The sequence below is a fragment of the Ursus maritimus genome, unplaced genomic scaffold (assembly GCF_017311325.1).
Source record: "Ursus maritimus isolate PB19 unplaced genomic scaffold, ASM1731132v1 scaffold_7, whole genome shotgun sequence".
Classification (NCBI taxonomy): domain Eukaryota; kingdom Metazoa; phylum Chordata; class Mammalia; order Carnivora; family Ursidae; genus Ursus; species Ursus maritimus.
Genome location: NW_024426885.1, coordinates 33,080,087 through 33,100,049, shown reverse-complemented (window position 1 = coordinate 33,100,049; position 19,963 = coordinate 33,080,087). Strand labels below are relative to the sequence as shown.

The following is a 19,963-nucleotide window of genomic DNA, read 5'->3' as shown; positions in this document are numbered from 1 at the left end:
CCTTACAAAGAAACACCGAGCCTGAGGTCTGAATCTTCAGAAAAGCCCAGGGAAAGCCCCAGAATAGGACTGCCGACCCAGGGAAAAGAGTTTCGTCCTCGGTCCCGCCTCTGCCACAGCTCCCTCAGACCCACCTCCGTCCCCCCTTGCGTCCAAGTTCTAGACCCCGCCCCCTTGGGGGTCGCAGCCAATCGGGGAGCCGCGAGCCCGCCGCACGTAACGCGCCCCCTTCCTGCCGGCCGCGCCCCCGCCGGCAGTGACGTGCCCCGCCCCGCAGCCGCGGGATTCAAACTCCCGGAAGCGGCGCCCGTGCCGCAGGGTGTGACTAAGCTGACGCGAAAGCCGGGCTTCGCCTCAGGTGCCGGCTGGCGGTGGGGAGGCGACAGCCGAGGGTGACAAGGGCGGCCAGGACCCGCAGCCCCGAGGCCAGATCGGACGGCGAGGGAGGCGGGATCAGCGGCTTGGACTCAATCTCTGCCCGCTCTGATATATGTCCCTTTTTCCTGGCCCTTACTTCGTGCCTGGCACAAACTTGGGAGCCTCACGACCATCGGCGTGTCGATCCTTCCTTTCAGCTTTGCGGTGGGTATTATTATCCTCTTTCCGTTTTTTTTTTGGCGCGGAGAGGCCAAGTGACTTGGCCAAGGTCTTTCGTGAGAACATCATTTTGCCGATTAGCAAGCACGTTCATGTCTATTCTACAAACATCTTCATTTTAGAGGTGAAAAAAAGTGCCTCATTTTGCAGATTTTCTTTGCCTCCCTGTTTGCCCAGGTAGCTCCTATGTGAGGGTTTTTGTAAGACCTTTTTTTTTTTTTTTTTTAAGATTTATTTATTTTGAGAGAGAGGGAGAGCCCATGCACAAGAGGGAGGGGCAGAGGGAGAAGGAGAGAGAATCTTCAGCAGCCCTGCCGGCATGCAGCTGATTTGGGGCTCCATCTCAGGACTCTGAGATCACCACCTGAGCTGTAACCACCGACTGTGCCACCCAGGCGCTTCGTTTTTTTAAGATTTGCCTCAACTTGGCAACGATGTGGCCTGCAATCCATACCTTGTGTAGGTTGTTGGATCCCAGTTTGGTCACCTCCCGTCCAACATGTCTAAGATCACTTTGGCCAATCAATAAATGTATATTGAGCAGCTGCTGTTAGGTGCTGTGAGTGACAAAAATAACTCAAGTTTCGGCCCCTGAAACAACTGTTGAACAAATTAAAAAAGCGGATGTAGGGTGGGAGTAAACAGTTGTGTCCTATGGCATATTAGCTTATACAGAGGGAAGGCTTCCTGAAGAAGATGGAGTGGGTCAAAGTTTGAGCAGTGTGAACCTTGTGACTATCAGCCTGACGGGAATAGAAAAAACAGGGAAAGGAGGTTGGTAGGACTAAGTGGTGGGGAGCTGGGAGATCCCAGCAGGGTGTAGTCCAGAAGCTAGAAACAAGAGAGTCATTCATTGGAAGAGTTCTGTCCAGAGGTGAGGAAGCAAGTGTCCATAGGTTCCTTCCAGTTCTACTGACCTATATAGTTCCACCATTCTGTGTTTCAGTGACTTGGCTGAAAAGTAGTCTTCTGTCTTATCAACCCATTATACCAAGTCAAAAATGTGTTATTAACAGAACCATATAGGGAAGAACTTCCTGTGGCAGCAGGTTCTCAAGATACCATAACCTTGCATTAGCCTTAATTGATTTACTAGTTATCTTAGTCTGTCACCTTGAATGGGCAAAAATCCAGGACGAGCCTTTTGCTAGATGGTCTGTTCAACTCAGTTTACATAACTCTAGTGTTTTCAGGCTCTCTGATTTCATACAGGATGACCCTAAAAGTCACTTCTGCAGAGGCCTTCCCCTACCACCTTATCAAAGTAGGTCTTCTCAATTTTTACTGGAATCACTTATCACTACTTTTCATTTTCTACATAGTTTTAACTTTACACCTTGAGAATCTTTACAACTTGAGAATTTGTGTCTTTGTTATTTCTTGCCCCCTTTACTAGATTGAAAGTTCCATTATGTAAGGGAACATGTCTCTTTTTCTTTTGTTTCTTTCTCTCTTTCTCTCTTTTTTTTTCTTTGCCAGTTTATACCCAGCACCTATTGTGCTGCCTGGTAAATTAGATCTTCCAATATTTTTTGAATGCATGAATAGTCTCATATTCCTCTAAATTCCTCAGTCACCAACATTATTCTATCTTGGGATCCATAAGGTGGAAATGCTTTAATCTCCCTAATTAAAGCTACTTTTATTATATACACAGTATGTTTCACTATATATTTTGGTCCTGGAGTTAATACACACTTCTTCTAAACTGTTAACTAATACTGTTAGCAGATTTTAAGCTTCTCCTTAATTTGGCCTCTTATTCTTAATTTTTGAGTATTGTGCCTCTTTTTCCTGATCTTGTATTCTCACTTTTGCGTACTGGACTCTCTCAGCTGACTATTTACATAGATTTAAACTATATCTATCTTCTAAAACAGGACATATCATGTCAGGTAATGACATTTCAGTGCCTCTGTTCTCAGAATTATATCATTTACCACTAGCTTTTTATTCCTGCATAAAATATGTCTTTGTGATCTGTTTCATTCAGCCTTAATAGTTTAATCATTGATCCCTTTTTTTAAACAAAACTTTCTCATTGAAGTATGATACACATACAGAACCCTGCACAAAACATAAGCATCCAAGTTAACATATTTTAAAACATTTTTGTTTTAAAACCAGTATGGTTAACATACAATGTTATATTAGTTACAGGTGTACAATACAGTGATTCAGCAATTCTGTACATTACTCAGTGTGTGTCAAGATAAGTTGAAATATTTTTAAAGGGTGAATTCTCCCCATGTTTCTATCATCCAGATTAAAAAATAAATATTGATATTAGCAAGCCAGAAGCCTTTCCCAGTCCCTCTCCTGTATCCCACTGGTTTGGCTATATCACTGCTATTGAGATAGTAATGTTCTTCTATTTAGTAAATAGGTTACTAGACCTTTTCAAGCCTGAGATTTGACCTTTTAAACTTAGACTAATAAAGTATAATTGTTGTTTTTGGGTTTTTTTAATAATATTTTTTTATTAAATTATGTTAGTCACCATACAGTACATCCCTGGTTTTCGATGTAAAGTTCCATGATTCATTAGTTGCGTGTAACACCCAGTGCACCATGCAATACGTGCCCTCCTTACTACCCATCCTTTTTTTTTTTTTTTTTTTTTTTTTACAGTTTCAGAAATGTCTTCCAGAAGTCCCAAAGGTTTAATTAAAGGCAAATGGGGATCAAAGCCTAGTAACTCCAAATCAGAAACTGCATTAGAAAAATTTAGGGGAGAAATTGCAGCCTTGAAAACATCAGTGGATGAAATCACAAGCGGAAAAGGAAAGTTGACTGATAAAGACAGACATAGACTTTTGGAGGTGAGTGGCCTTAAAAACCTTTTAAAATTGTAATAAGCTTTACTGTAGGAGATGAGAAAGTATTTTCCCAATAATGATATAATTTAGCTTTTCTGTTCATTCACTAAATGTAAAAAATCAAATTTAATAATTTCTAAGTGTTTAATGGAGTTCAGATTTTAACGTGAGTGCTTAAAAACCCGTTTCATTATATATATATTGGTTGATTTCCAAGTAATCTTTGTTTTCAGATTTTTTGAGGTAAAATCATTACATATATTGACATTTTGCATTCTGTTAAACTCTATTTCGGATTCTCTAATTTACAGTTTGTTATGGCAGAGTCAATACAGCACTTAGGAACTTAGTAGATTTACAATTTAATCATTAATTTAATTTAATTTTGCAAAAGTTCTTTTATTGCTCATAGTTAGAAAATAAATGACCTGTATTAAATAGTATCATTGGATTTCTTTAAATTTTATTTTATAGGCACATTACAAAACTGAATGATTTATTAACAGCATATATTGAGGTAAATACTTGTTCAAGCATTGAGAAGTGATCTATCACCAATTTTTAGACATAAAGATTATTTTGCAATCTGGTGATGGCATCTAATAGCTTCCCTGAGAGATCTCTTTCCAGTTCTTTCCACTTTTGACAAGCACTGGTTGTCAAAACTTTGTTCCTTTATAATCAATTAAAATTAAACTTCCTCTAACTTCTACCTGTTTGTTCTAACTGTACCTATTACAGCTGCATAGAAGTCTATTTTTTATCTATATGACAACTTTTCAGATATTCGAGGAAATCTTGCTTTCTCTTACTTTTCTGTAGACCAGCCCCATACTCTTCAATGTTTCTAGCTTCTTATCATCCTGGTTACTTTCCTGAACACTTTGTGACGTGTTCATATTCCTTCTGAATTATGCACCCAATATTGTGCACGGTGGCAAACACAGGTTGAAATGGCACTATTATTTCTAGTAATCTGGATGCTGTACTCTCCAAAAGCCTAAAATTATATGGACTTTTTTCTTTCTTTTTTTAACGGTTCATACTACCGCCTTATCTTAGGCTCGAGGCAACTAAAATCCCCTCATCATTTTCACAGGGTCATCTAACTCAGTTTCCCCATTTTATATTTGAACAACTGCTTCTCCCCTCCACCCCCAAGCGAGTTTGTAGTTTTATGTTGTTTTTACCATGTTAGCATGTAAAGGCATTCTGTTAACTTTTAATTGGCTCTCCAGAGCTGCTTTCTTCCTTATGTCAGCAGCTTAACAAGCATGCCTTCTTTATCTTTTAAATCCTTGAAAATGTGAACAGTCCTTTGAAGATCATCTTTTACATTTGATACTAAATCATTTATTAACAACAACAACAAAAAACCTAGTTAGTGAATGCATTTTTGTCCAGCTGTAACGTTCTGTAATTTTTAAGTTCTGTTGCTTCAGGTTGATTAATGAGCATGTCTCTCTTGTATGACTACTTTTAGACTTTAAGATGATTACAACTAGTATGATGGAAGGATGATTATCAGATACTCATGTGAGAGCCAGGTTTTCTTTCGCTTTCTTTTACCACTCTTGACAGAGTTGGTTTCTCCTTTCTGTGTCTGTGTCCCATTTTATATATACCTTAACTATAGCACTTATCATACTGCATTAATGTATTGGTTTACCTCTCAGTGAGCTCTCTGAGCGTAGGACCTTGGCTTCATTTTCTTTTTGGCCCTAGTGTCTAGTATAGTGCTGACTTGATATATAATAAACCCTTCATAAATACTTGTTGTATGTTGTTTATTTTCATGTTTGACTTGGCTTTGCTCTAAGATTTTTCTTAGTTTATATCTAGAAAATTCGAGTCCTGGAAGCTGAGAGGGAAAAGAATGCTTATCACCTCACAGAGAAAGACAAAGAAATACAGAGACTCAGAGAGCAGCTGAAAGCCAAGTACAGTAATACTGCATTGCTTGAACAGCTGGAGGAGAAAACGAAGGAAGGCGAAAGGAGGGAACAGCTGTTGAAAGCCTTGTCTGAAGAGACAGATGTATTGAAAAAACAGTTGTCTGCTACAACCGCAAGGCTTGCTGAACTTGAAAGCAAAGCCAGCACACTTCGCTTATCACAGGTACTTGTCATTTCTTTAAACCCAGATTTTTTTCCTTTCGGATACAATTTGTAATAAACCCAGATATAATGAGGAAACTTCTCTTGTTAAATTTATGATATTAACTAATATTGGTTTATTTCAGACAGTGGCTACTAGCTGCTTCAACTCATCAATGAGTGATATTCATGAAATGGAAATACAGCTGAAAGATGTAAGTTCATTTTCCTTTTAATTTTTTTAAAGATTTTATTTATTTATTTGAGAGAGACAGAGAGAGAGCATGAGGAGGAGCAGAGGGAGCAGGACAAGCCGACTCTATGCTTAGCGCAGAGCTCGATGTGGGACTTGATCTCATGACTCTGCGATCATGACCTGAGCCACCCCTGTGCCCCTCTCCTTTTATTAAGTTATAGGAAGAGAAGATTCATTCATTCATTCTGAAATTTCATGGAAATTGACAGAGTTGATGCTGTGACTTGAGAACAGTCCGTTGAGGAGATGGAGAACTGAATGGTTTGAGATCATCTCCGTAGGTTACTACCTATAAGTCTCTTTCTAGGCATTCAAGAGGGCTAGTTCCTCTAGTCATGGTCTCATTAGGTGAGAAAGCCCTAGAAATCACCCAAATAGCTCAGCAACATTCCTTCTTCACCTAAATCTTATTGTATTATTATGGTGTAATTTAATTTATAGTTTCTTCTCTTTTTGTTTATCCATGCAAGATGTACTCATTCATTTGAAATTCTTCCCTTGGAACCAGGATTTGCTTTCGTAGTTTGAAAAGGAAACACATTCTTTCATACTCAGTACTTCTTTTCTGTAGAATTTGGTATGAGGTTATTCTAGATATTTGGTAAGGCTATATTATTTCAAACTTATGTCTTAAATAGCTTGATGTGTTTCATTGAGAACTGAATAAACTGAGGACATAGGACTATTATTCAGTGGATATTTTCAAGTTTTAATATCAGATACACAGAGTATAAAATTCTGGAGTTAATTATTAGGCCAGTAGGTAGGTGTTTTGATTCCAGAAATATTACTGGCAAGTCTACCCTGCTCTAAGTTGCTCTTAAGATTCCTGTTTTATTTCATCTAGCAAGTGTGTCTTGAGGTCTATCTATTTGATCTTCAAAAGAATTTAAATCTGTTGCGTGTCTGTATCATGGGGTACTATAGTAGTCTTATCAAAGTAATTCACTTATAGGTAACTAAGAAAGAAGAAACATAATTTTTAAAAATCTTTCAAAGTAAGTTCTTTGTGTTGTATATACACTGACCTTTATCATTTCGTGTGTATCAGTACCTACCAGATGCGTGTATCTATAAGTAATTTACTACACACCTCCTGCTTTGCCCCTTATTTACTCCAGCCTTGGTGGCTTTCTGGCTATTCCTTCAATACACTGCCTTTTCTTCCTGTTCCCTCTGCCTGGCATCCTGTTCCCCGCAGATATCTTCATGACCCGCTTCTTCACTTCATCATATAATACTCAATTGTCACTTTCTTGGGTGGGAGGGGTGTGGGGAGTGGGGCTGAGGCCAGAGGGTTACCTAGCCACCTTTTCTAAAATTATAGCTCCCGGACAATTCCTATTACCTTTTCCTGCTTTGTAACTTTTCTCCTCATCACATTATTACTGTTAAACTTACAATATGTTCTGCTTTGTTTATTATATATTACAAATAAATATATTACAAATTTACTTTATTATATGAGTCTTACATTGGTATATGTTTAATGAGGGAAGGGTGTCTGTGTTTTTTTCACTGCTATATGCCCAGTGTCTAGAACATTTGAATTTTATTAGTACCTGAAAATATATGCTATTGTCTTAAACTTATATATAATTTTAGGCTTCTCAGCATCAACTGCTTCAAATATCGTTAAATTTATTTTTAGATAATGACAATTCTTTGTATGAAAGTAACTTTGAAATGTTACCCATGTATACCCAATCTTTTATCTATCTTATCTTCCCGGCTTACTTAAGGATCACATTGTGTGCCCCTGCTCTGTTTACTTTAGAAAGGCTTTTAGATAAGTGGAGTAAAATTTAACCCAACTCACCTTCAAATGGTCTAGGCTGAGCAAGGCCTCCCAGACTCTCATGTGCATATAAGCCTAGGGGATCTTCATCAAATGCAGATACTGATTCATTGGTCAGGGTAGGCCTGAGATTCTGCATTTCCAATACGTTCCCAGCTGCCTCATTAACTTACACATTTGAGGAGCAAGAGATGGTTTAGCTCTGGTTGTCTGTGAGCCCAGGAGAAGACTAGGGAGCAGGGAAAGCAACCTGTCACTCCTCTGAGCACAGGCGCTGCCACATTATCCTGCTTTGAGAGCTCGGCAGTTCCAGTCCCTCACCTTCCTCCAAGCTCCCACAAAGCTTCCTGGAGCACTTTGCCCACCTATTTTAAGAATCAGTATTTGCTATGCTAAAATAAGCCCTAAAAACTCATGTTTACCTTTCTTTAGGCCTAGCTGTATCATTCCTCAGCTACCATTTACGTCTGACTGACATTTTGAAATAATTACACGGAGTTGGTACTGTAAACATTGTACAGCGTTATTAACTTGCAAACCAGATATGCTAAGAGGCAGTTGAAATAGGCATTTCTTGCTCTTAATTTTGAAAATCTAATTTTTAAACAGAATTTAGGGAAGATAAATATTATTCTATTTGGAAAAAATTCAAATTTACAGAAAAGTTATAAGAATGAAAATGGTATGTAGAACACCCATATACTCTTTACTAAAATTCAAACATTGCTAACATTTTGCTCCATTTTACACCTCTCTTTCAGTCCCCCACCCTGCTCCGTCCCACATATTATTTTTTTTCTGAGCCATTTGAGAGTGAGTTGCATATATTACAGCCCTTTAAACCTATATACTTCAGTATATATTCCCCAGAATGAGATATTCTCTTATATGATTACGGTAGAGATAGCAACTTTTTTTTTTAAGATTTTATTTAATTATTGGGGCGGGGGAGAGCATGAGTGGGGATAGGAGCAGAGGGAGAAGCATGGGGGAGGAAGCCTGACACAGGGCTTGATCCTGAGATCAGACCTGAGCCTAAGGCAGACGCTTAAATGACTGAGCTACCCAGGTGACCCCAGATAGCAACTTTAATAAATTTAACATGGACGCTCTACTTCTTTGTAATCTACCATCCATATTCCAGTTTCGTCAATTGACCTGCATTTTTTATTCCTCCGGTATAGGCTAACATTTTAACCGGTGTTACAGTTTTTGCCCAAGAAACATAAAACAGATCCCAGTGAAGCCAGGAGGAAGAGCTTTAGTAGCATTCCACAGAACTTCACTTTTGCCCACTTCTGTTCCATATTCTTATCGGTAACTTGAGTGGAAATGTTAAATGCATGCCTAACAGATGTGTAGAGGACACAAGGCTTCAAGAGATAACAATACAATGATGACGCTAAAGATGCAAAACTAATATCAGCATTTATTGATGGATCAAATCCATTTATTATTGATACTGGTTAGAGAAGAAAACAAATGCAGAAATCATGAGAAGAGACCTGGAGGAAAAGAAATGTTGACTACTTTACTGAAGTAACATCGCCATCACCTGGCCTTTCAGAATATTGCCCCTCAAATCTTCAACCATCCCAGAGTTCTGTTTTTCATACTTAAGTAATGTATGGACAGGTTTATTTAAAAGAAGAAAATTTCATTACCATCCATTGTTGACTTGAATTATTTATATTGAAATGTTTCTTAAAGATGGACAAATTTAAAATTCGATATAAAATTAGGTATCTTTACCATCTAACACATATGATTTATAGATATTTGGATATGTGTATGTTTTCTGAGTCCTACAACACTACCTCTTTTGGCGACTAAATTTGAGTATATAATACAGAGCAGATGTACATTATTATCTCCACCTTACAAATGAACTCTTAAGTTCTGTGAGGAGGACTCATGTTATAACTGCCTGACGGGTACAGAGAGAAAAGTGTGTGGCCAAGTGACTGGAGGGCCCTGGACTAAATCTTTGATTCCAGAGGCTGCCTTTGTCTCTCTAATCCATTTCTTAGTTCTACAGAAAACAGACACAGACAATTCTTTAAGCCCCATGCCTAGATGCTCATGAGTTTGCACGATGCTCATGGAAAGAGCCTACCAAAGGTTAGAGGAACTCTCTAGATTTAAGGAGTTTTTATATAGACAGATCTTTTCAGACTCGAAGCTCAGCCATTTATATCTTTAACAGATAGAAATTCTTACCCTAAAAGAAGATGCCTTGTATACAACTGAAAATGTCCAGTATGTTCCTTACCACTTTTCACACCTCACCCTCTGGGGTGAGATGCCAGCTTGTGGGGGAGGAGAGTCCCTCCTTTTTCAGTACATTTTCAACAAATGCAGGGTGATTCAAAAATAATTAAGCACTTTTGAAAATGTATTCCAGTATGTATGTTTTACTTCAGTCCACTTTGACCAGGCAACTTTTTTGTCAAGAACTTTATGTTTGTACCATCTTTTTTTGGCACCCCAGAAGGATATGAAATTATACATCCTGGCTGCCACTTCAACCATTGATGATAATAGATTTCAACAGGTCTAGGATGAATTATGACATAAGGGGTACATATTATGCACTTGTTAAAATCATAGAAATAGTATGTTAGTTCTGTTACAAAAGGGTTTGAAATTCATTTTCATCTATTCCTTAGTTTATGAGTGATAGCTTTTTGAGAGTGTTTGATTCTTTCTGAATCATTCTAATTGTTCTACTGTGTATAAGGAACTTCTAGATTCTTTCATGCCATTTCTCCCTTCCTGAATACTCTCAAACTTCAGTTTGGGGCTAAAGACCTGCATGGGTGCTTGCTGATTCTGGCAACCATTGTTTTCTCCACTCCCTGTCATCACCATTGTTCCTGTTTATCAAGCAGCTACTTGCTATGGAAAAGTCAAACACATGAATGGAACTATACAAAATCTAAACAAGCCTGGGCCCAGCTGTCCAGGGGCTCATGATCTAGTTCAGATGAGAACTATCATCAGGACACAATCAAGGTCATGAGTGCAAGATGCAAAATAGATTGAATGACATTAAAATTACTGTTGGCTTACAGAGGAGAGGAGCTTGGTGAGGGCACTTATGGTGAGGAGGCTTGAAAGACAAGCTTGGATGCACTGGAACTTGATGAAAAGGTGGGATTTAAGTGGACAGGTGATACAGGGAGGAGTTCTAAGGCATTCTGGGCACAGAGGGTGTGTATAGTTGTGTGGACAGCAAGGTGGCAGTGGAGGCCAGAAATGGCCAGGCTGTAACCTGAAGAGGTAGGAAGAGGCAGATTGTGGACCATTTTAATGTTAGCCTAAGGGAACATGGCTTCAGTTTTAGCAAGTGGTGTCATGAAGCTTTCAAAAATTCTGTTACTAATATAATTAAAACTATTTAGCACTTTGGAGGACCAAGGGAGAGGTTGAACTGAACTTATTAAGAGTAGTTATTTTTCCCCCCAAAACAGAGTGATCATTGTATTAATTCACCTAAAGCTTTTGGTGACAGCCTGTGTGTCCTCTTACTCTCATAGTGGGGAAATCACCTTCCAACTGAGGATCTGTATTGTCGAGAAGAAAATGGAGACATTTTTTTCTTTTTTCTCTTAATCCAAAACCAGGATTTACCAAGACCCAGCAGTGAAACATTGCTCAAGTAGGCATTCCTGTGGGGGCAGACGGTCATAGCACAGGTGCCAGGGCCAAGGACTCCGTACAAATGAGCGTGGCTATCGTGAAGGGGTATTCACGTCACTATGTGGGCCTCCTTGTGGGACGCTTCGTCCGTAACATTTTACATGTGTGACATCAGGTTTAGATGTACATGGCCTCTCTACACAAATGGTAATTAAGACTTACTTCCCCAGGCTCTCAGGAACAAAGAACAAGACAGGGACAGTCCCATCTCCTTAGACTGAACTTCCAGGTTAGAAAGGAGAGAAGACTTATTATCTCATTGCCATGGTGTTGGTATGTAAGAATTTCTAGGCTTTTCCCCCAGCACCACCAGACAACTGTCTTTTTTGCTAGCTTTCAACTTGAATCTGTGCCCCACTTTCAGTAACAAAACTAGGGTAAGGGGCAAGGGGGGATTGCTGGAGATACTGGGCTGATTGCTGGAGATACTGGGCTGTCCTGGCAGACTCCTTTGGCTTTGCCTTTCACTGAATTTCCAAGGATCAAGTGGTTAAGAACAGTGAGACGAGAATCAGAGGAAATATGAATTTGTCCTGGTTGATAATAATACATCACCTCATAAACCTACATACCTTTGTCCACATATGCCACCTTGTTTTATCCACTAAAGTTAACGTAGCTTCTTATGTGAGGATTTGCCAGTGTCTTGCCACAGATCAGGTGGTATCAGGTTTTCAAACTCAGCCTAGGTGGCCAGGTAAGGCTATCAGAGCATGTCTAGTTTCTTGAGGGAAAGATACAGCCCAAATGAAAAACTGATGTTAGCAGTAACAGTAAAGTGAATCAGTTTCCCTGCTACCAGCTAACTTAACTAGACACTGCCTACTTTATTGATGTTATCCTATCTTCCAAGTGATTTCTGGAGCACATATTATATACAAAGCCAGGAATCCTCCCAGAAGAGCACGGTCTGCCACTTCAAGGAACTTACTATTTGAAAAACATAGTAACCACAGATAAAAAGCTGAAGATGTTTGGTAAAATAATTTTTAAAAATACATAGAGATATATATGTCAAGTTCATAAGCCCCCATGCAAACCAAGTGAGAGATCACAGTGTAGGATTTTTACTTGAGTTGTAAGAGATGTAAAGGATAAGAATTGGTGATAAAGAGGGGGGCGGCTCTTTAAGTTTGATTCTCTGAGAAGCAGCCATGAGATGGAGTTTGGAGTTCAGGTTATGGGGGAGCAGCATCTGTGAAGGAGAAGGAAAGTGGCAGGACTGGGCGGGAGCACCAGCAGACCAAGCTGCAAGTCTGACTATGTCCCTGTCTGCATGGGGAGCTCCTGAGCAGCATTGTGGATTGGGCGGAAATCTCTGTTTGGAGCAGCACACGTCCACATCTGCCACAGAGGTCTTCTAGTTTACGGTGAACGACACGGACAGACGCAAAGCAAGTTGTGTATAGGAGATGGCAGACAAATGAACTTGACCCCATGGAAACTTGACTTTGCCGTGGTGTTAGGTGCTCTGAAGGAGCCTGATGTCAGAATGGCTCTCCGGGTTGTGAGCCATGTAGTGGTGGTCTAGAGTTCTATACGACCCATGAGAATTTCTTTGTACTGGGAAAGGCTACATCACTGGAGCTCCCTTATCCATTTTAAGGTTTTGGTTTTTTATTTTATTAATGATTTGCTTTCATTTTCATTTTGAGGCTCTGGAGAAAAATCAGCAGTGGCTTGTGTATGATCAGCAGCGGGAGGCCTACGTAAAAGGACTTTTAGCCAAGATCTTTGAGTTGGAACAGAAATCAGAAACAGCTGCTCATTCACTCCCACAGCAGACAAAAAAGGCTGAATCAGAAGGTACTGGTATAAAAACGTTCTTTTGGGGTAGGCCTGCCTGACATTTTCCAAAAGGAGAGATTCATCAACTTTAGATTTTTATAAATGTGTTAGAAAGTGAATTAAGCAAGTCTTATAACTCTGAAGTAAGAAAGACCATGTTAGCAAGTCTGTTTTCTCATTGCTTTCTGAAAAAAGGGGACAGAGGCACAGGGTAATGGATCTCTGGCAGTTCTGAAGGCACATTAAATTTTCTCCTTCATGCATGTCCTTCCCCACCTTCAAAGATCTTCTCCAACTTCATTTCTCCTAGAGTTGACCTTGTCACTGATTATCTTTTTACTCTGCTTCCTTTCACACATTCGTATCACTCCCAGGAGAAAGAATACATCTTATAGATGATTCTTCAGTCTTTCGAATCTCCCACAGAACTGAAAATAAGGCTCCTAGGGAGGATGAAATCTTTTTGCTAAATGCTTTGCAGCTTCCCTGGCATTGAGTTTCACAAGAACCCTAAGAGGTGGGGCAAGAGGGGTCACTATTCTCATTTTACAGATGGGGAAATAGGTTCAGCAGTTCTAGGTGATGAGCTAAGAAGAGAAACCCCCATACAAAGCACTTGTTAAAAGACCGACAGCACTAATGGGACTGAAGCTTTGAATTTTGAATTATATAAAGAGAAGGCCAAAGAAAGGCAGCCTCGTAATCTTGGAGCTTCACATTTGAATATTTAAAATGGAGCTAATGGTAAAAAGGAAAACATAAAAAGAATTGGGGACAAAATTACTTTATTGTAATGCCTTTATAAGAATATTACACATAAAAGTAAGATTTTAGTGGTGGGCTAAGTAATTTATTTCTTTCACGATACAGTGTTCTGTGTCTGTATGTCTTTTATCAAAGTAATATAAGCTCTTGTTAAAGTAATTTAATAGTAGTACAGAAGGGCCTGCCCCTCCCTCTCCTTCCCATCTTAATGGCTCTTTCCCCATCCCATCAGGGCAAGTACTCATAACATTTTTGTTTTTAATTTTGGTAATTATATATATAAATAACGAGCTTATGTCTCCATTTGTTGATTTATCTTCTTTAGACATTACTTTCCCTTCCCATAGAATAGCTATATTACTGTTTCCAGTTCTTCTATTTATTAGGTTAACTTCAAATAATATACCTGAACTTTTTCTTGTTCCATCAAATATCAGCCCTATCTCTTGACTCTTCATTTTGTAAGATCTTATAGAAATGTGTTTAGTTTTAACTTCTCAGGAATACTATCTATCATATAAAGTGTGTGTTGTGCCCCGATGTGTTTGTCATAGGTTATCTTCAAGAAGAAAAGCAAAAATATTACAACCATCTTTTGGCAAATGCAAAAAAAGATCTTGAGGTTGAACGACAGACCATAACTCAGTTGAGTTTTGAACTTAGTGAATTTCGAAGAAAATATGAAGAAACCCAAAAAGAAGTTCAAGATTTAAATAAACTCTTGTGTTCACAAAGAAAGGCAGATGTACAACATCTGGAAGATGATAGGCAGAAAACAGAGAAAATACAAAGGCTCAAGGAAGAGAATGATATTGCTAGGGAAAAACTTGAAGAAGAGAAGAAGAGATCTGAAGAGCTCTTATCTCAGGTGAGCCTAACCAGTAAAACATTCCATGATTCCAAATTCAAAATTGTCAGGGTACTTACCAGTGTCAGGGACTATTTTAACCACTAGGGAACCAGCAGGGAACAAAACAAGTTCCTGGCCTACCATGGGACTCTTCTTTAGAATGGAAACAGACCATAAGACAGTACCTAAATAACCAAGTAAATTCAAGAAAATAAAGCAGGGTAACATGACATGGAGAAATTGGGGGCTGGAGATGGTACTTGGACAAAGGCCTTTTGGCAAGAAGGAACCAGTGAGGTGAGCGACTGGGAATTCCCTGCTGTGGAGGAGCTCACGTACACAAAGGCTCTCCGTGAGGAGGCAGATGTGTGTGAGAAGCCAGAAGGTGTGCAGCTAAGCGGGGAGTCAGTGCTGGTCCCCGGGCTGGCGCCTGGATCACAACGATCGCGTGCTCCAGCGATTTCACGCAGTGCCTTCCGTGCTCTCACTCTCCTCATTGTCAGTGATGGTGGAGCTCCTGAGGCAGAATGATTAGGATTGCATGCTACTTCAGCAGAAACCGTTAATTTAAATCTTGCTTGGCAGCATGGAATAATGGAAAAAACATTATTTAGGGGTTCACACCTGGTCTCTAGTTCAGGATGTGTGGCCTTAGGAAAATCAGCTACCTTCTCTGACTTGCAGGTCACTGATGTGTCAAATTAGTAACCACAGTCTCTTTTTACCTCCTGGGGCTTTTGGGAAGGTCAACTGGGAGAATGTGAAAGTGCTTTAAAGTCAAGGGCTGGGTAGATGTTAGTTATTGCTACTATTAGAACAGGAAGTAATTTTTAAACATCATCCAAAAGTTGAGAGAGGGATTAAAAAGCTGTCTGTAACATTTGCCTTGTTAGTCTTTACCACCCTGGCTTCTGCTTACAGGTGCGAGCAGTGGTATTTACAAAAGATTAAGCAGAAGTGGTCGGGAATTTTTTCCCACCTCTGCGGGCAAGGCAGGCAAGGCACTTTGTTATCCTACTCAGAAATATTAGTGGATGTCAGAACTTACAGGAAAGTGGGGGTGTGCGCTGCAGAGTTGGGTGCTGTTCATCGACGTGCAGTCTGTGCCCCAGGGAACTCTCAGCCAGGGTGGGACTGCTCAGCTGCGTGTATAGATAGCCATCGGACAGGCAGCTGCAGTGACTCAGCCGGAGCACGTGTGGTCCCGAATAGAGATGTGAGATTGGTGAGCCTCTCCTGCATCCCAGCTCACGCAGTGAAAGATCGGATATGACAGTGTTGGCTCTGTTTACATCTGACAGGTCCAGTTTCTTTACACGTCTCTGCTAAAGCATCAAGAGGAACAAACAAGGGTAGCTCTGCTGGAACAACAGGTACCTATTGGGGTTGCTGCTATATTTGAATGAACTTGCTAGGAAATGGAATGTTTCCTCATGTTTACACTATTCTGTGAAGAAACACTTGAAAGTCATAAAAAAAAAATTTTTTTTTAGAGTGGAACCAACTGAGCTTGGGGGTTGGAGGTAGGAGCAAAGGGAGAGAGAGAGAGAATCTTAAGCAGGCTCCAAGCCCATGTTCCATGCAGGGCTCAATCTCACAAACCTGAGATAATGACCGGAGCCAAAGTCAAGAGTAGGACGCTTAACCAACTGAGCCAGCCAGGTGCCCCTGAAAGATATTTTTTTTTTAAAGATTTTATTTATTTATTTGACAGAGAGAGAGACAGCCAGCGAGAGAGGGGACACAAGCAGGGGGAGTGGGAGAGGAAGAAGCAGGCTTCCAGTGGAGGAGCCTGATGTGGGGCTCGATCCCATAACGCCGGGATCACGCCCTGAGCCTAAGGCAGACGCTTAACCGCTGTGCCACCCAGGTGCCCCCTGAAAGATATTTTTAATAAACTTGAACAACAACAAAAACTTAAGTGACTGTCTGTTAGTCATATATTCCTGTCTATAAGCTAAACCAGATTCTCTGAGCCGGGATGGCAGTTGTTTCGACAGGGTGATGTTGGCCTTGGCAAATTTTATTCTTCCCCACATGGCTTCTGTAGTCCCTACTCTAGCCTAGCAGGATCCCCCAGCAGGATCTTATAACTTCAAGTAGAACTCAGAGAGATACCATTCATTCTCAGAATACAGACCAGAGATTTTTAGTGTATTCCAAACCAGGGAATAGCCACCTCTTTCCTTTCTTCCCCTTCCCCACAGAAAGGGGGATGGGGAGAAGAAATTCCAACCAGCAACTTCTTAAGCTCCTCCTCACTCACCTATACTTCAAGCATTGGCTCGTTCCTTGGATAAACCAAAGCCTCAACTGTAGCTTCTTCATTGATCAACATCTCAGTGTATTCGGATGATTTCTTGCTGTGAGGGCACAAATGCTTGCCTCTTGTGCTAATAAAAACATTCAAGCATCTAGTCAAGAGAACTGGACAGTATCTATTAACCCATAACTGTCTTGCCCTGGGCATTTGTTCCAGATGCATGCATGTACATTAGACTTTGAAAATGAAAAACTTGACCGTCAAAATATGCGGCACCAACTGCACGTAATTCTTAAGGAGCTCCGAAAAGCAAGAAATCAAATAACACAGTTGGAATCCTTGGTGAGTTGGGAATCGTTAAACTAAAACTTATTTTCTTCTTTCTCTTGCTGCCATTTTTCCATTGATTTATCAAACCAGTTCCCAAACTAGGAGGATATAGCTTAAGAACAGCTGTTTCTCAAATCGGTAGGCAGAACCCCTGCTTCATGTGAAGCATCGAGTCAGAGCACTGGAAAGAGGGCCACTGTGTGCCTCTGCATCATGCCAGCCGTAGTGCTACCTGGGATCATCTCTGCCCACCCCAACATGGGATTCTAGAGGCATGACACAGGGCTGCCCTGGGGGACAGTGGGGGTAGGGAGCGCAGTTGTAAATCCTGAACTGAAACTATGTTTTTCTGTTTAAAAAAGAAAGAAAGAAATGCCATTTTTAGTGATAATGGATTATTCCTGTTAATACACTGTTTTAGGCATATTGAGCTAAGCACATTTTGTGGGTTACCTTGAACACATAATCTTTTAAAACATAAACATAAGATTTTTTTCTATGAGGAAGTGATTTTGACTTACTATTTTCATCTAATAAGCTTTTGGACCAAACCTGTTAGGACCCGTGTGTGTGTGTGTGTGTGTGTGTGTGTCCCATTAGCACATCTCTTATACATGATCCTAGTACTGCAGAATATTTGCAGATGGTGAAATGTTACAATTCCTCAGTTTTTGAAAGAGAAAAAAATAATTGTTAAAAAAATCATTTGTAGCTTCTTTATGAATAAAAGACAAAATATATTTTGACTCTGTTCTTTGGTACGTCATTGATTTTGACCATTTATATTATTTGAAATTGAAATTTATAACTTACTTCTGTTACTCTTTTTCATAGTATAGGAAGCTGGAGGGTATACAAAATAATTCCTCATTTTCCTGTACTTTTCTTTGTGTCCCTGCTGTCTATCATCTTTAGAGTATGCCGTAAAATATTCATTTTTAAGTTTTATCAACTATTCTAAGTTCCTCAGGGGGAAAAATATGAAAAAGGAAAGTCACGAAGATGCAATATTTTCATCATTCCTGTGTGTAACCTGTTTGATCTGCTAACATTTTTTGCTACTCTTAATTCTATGTTATTTTTTTTTGTTGCTGAACTTGCCCTTTTACAAAACTAGCCAATTTTTGTCAGCCTTGCACACGGGTAATGTGCTACCTTTATGTTTGGCTCTAAGTATTTTAATAAAGCCTATCCGTGTAAACAGCCAACCCTAGTACTTGTTGGGTAATTTGGGTAATTCATAACTAACTCCTATACATTTATTTTTCAGAAGCAGCTTCGTGAGCTTGCCTTCACAGAGCCATTAGTCACTTTCCAAGGAGAGTCTGAAAACAGAGTAAAAGCTGCCTCACCAAAAAGTCCCACTGCTGCACTAAACGAAAGCCTGGTGGAATGTCCCAAGTGCAATATACAGTATCCAGCCACCGAACACCGGGATCTCCTCGTCCACGTTGAATACTGTTCCAAATAGCAATATAATTATTCTTTGTTTTTGTGTCAAAAGGTTCAATACTGTATCTTATGTTAGCTTATGGACATTTTGAATTACTTATTTCACCTCTTCTATAAGAAACTGCCTCTCTCCCTTTGAGACGCTGGCATAGGAGTGAATCACTGTATTTTGGGGCTGCTCTGCATTTTCCTTGGCAGCGACACCTCCCTGAGATGGTTCATCTTCAGCCTTCAGTGACCGAATGTGTGAGCTGAGACAGCTGACGTTTTGCACTGTTAAAGTACTTGAGGAAAAGATAGTTCAGGTGATTGCTCGTGGGTTAAATCTGTTGTACCAGCAAGCAAATATTTTATGTTTTGTAGATTTTTAAAAATCAGAGTTAACTAACCAAGGATCTTACTGTGTTGGCTTTTGTTATCCAAGCTTTGTAAACTTACAATTCCGATTTTCATGGCCATTGTTATAAGGTGGTAATATTTTCTGTATTTTTCCTTTCTTTTATAAGGCAGTTATTAGAAAAGTTGGAAATTTTCTTGAACTTTTTTGCTGCTTACTGTTGAAACTGAGCTGTGTTCTTAGCACAAAGCAGATTCTGCTTAAGGAATACACAGTGGCCCCACAATGTTCTCTTTCAGACTAACCGGCTGTAACTTTAACTTGCCTTTCATTAGTACATGTTGGTCAGTTAAAGATGTTAAAATGAATTTTAGCAAAACCATCTAGCCCTCTCATTTGACTGGCAGGTATTTTATTTATTTATTTTGGGCACTCTTAAAGTTGGGCAGTGTAATGAGCAGATATTTGCTTATCTGAATATATATTTTTATACATGCTTGGGTAAACCCCCAATTTTTTTATTTCTTCAGGTTTTCTAAAATGCTGAACACTGGGCTACTGTTAGTAATATAAAGGAGAAAAGAATAAAATTATTTAATAAGTTTTAATATGTCTATGTATATCTGCTTTATGATAGGTATTCTCAGATTTCTATCCTGAGGTGTGCCCATGTAAGGGTTCACTTACAGTGTAAAATGATAAGGTAGTTAAAGATCCACTGGAACCAAAAACTACATGAGGCTCAGAAAGGTTAAGCAGAATCCCCACAATCATTTAGAAAAGAAACATACACATTCTTGGGTTTCAAACTCCTAAGTCAGCTCCAAAGCCAATCTTCTCTCTACCCTGCCAGAAAACCCTTGTGAATTCTCCAAACTCAATATACTTAGGTGATATTATAACCAGAGTA

The 19,963-nt window shown here is 39.6% G+C and overlaps 1 protein-coding gene across 1 annotated transcript; it reads left to right on the top strand.

Annotated features, from left to right (window-relative positions):
- Positions 1 to 349: 349 nt before the first annotated feature.
- On the top strand, positions 350 to 19,661 carry CEP55 (centrosomal protein 55). The gene is made up of 9 exons (XM_008696252.2): positions 350 to 582; positions 3,229 to 3,419; positions 5,259 to 5,534; positions 5,659 to 5,727; positions 12,924 to 13,074; positions 14,376 to 14,689; positions 15,973 to 16,044; positions 17,151 to 17,276; positions 18,535 to 19,661. The coding sequence occupies exons 2-9, from the start codon at positions 3,237 to 3,239 to the stop codon at positions 18,733 to 18,735; spliced, it is 1,392 nt and encodes a 463-aa protein (XP_008694474.1). The 5' UTR covers positions 350 to 582; positions 3,229 to 3,236; the 3' UTR covers positions 18,736 to 19,661.
- Positions 19,662 to 19,963: the final 302 nt, after the last annotated feature.

Coding starts and splice junctions, on each gene's coding strand:
- CEP55 (XM_008696252.2), top strand. CDS start 3,237: ATGTCTTCCAGAAGTCCCAAAGGTTTAATTAAAGGCAAATGGGGATCA. Junction 5,535..5,658: donor GCACACTTCGCTTATCACAG/GTACTTGTCATT, acceptor GGTTTATTTCAG/ACAGTGGCTACTAGCTGCTT. Junction 17,277..18,534: donor TAACACAGTTGGAATCCTTG/GTGAGTTGGGAA, acceptor TTTATTTTTCAG/AAGCAGCTTCGTGAGCTTGC.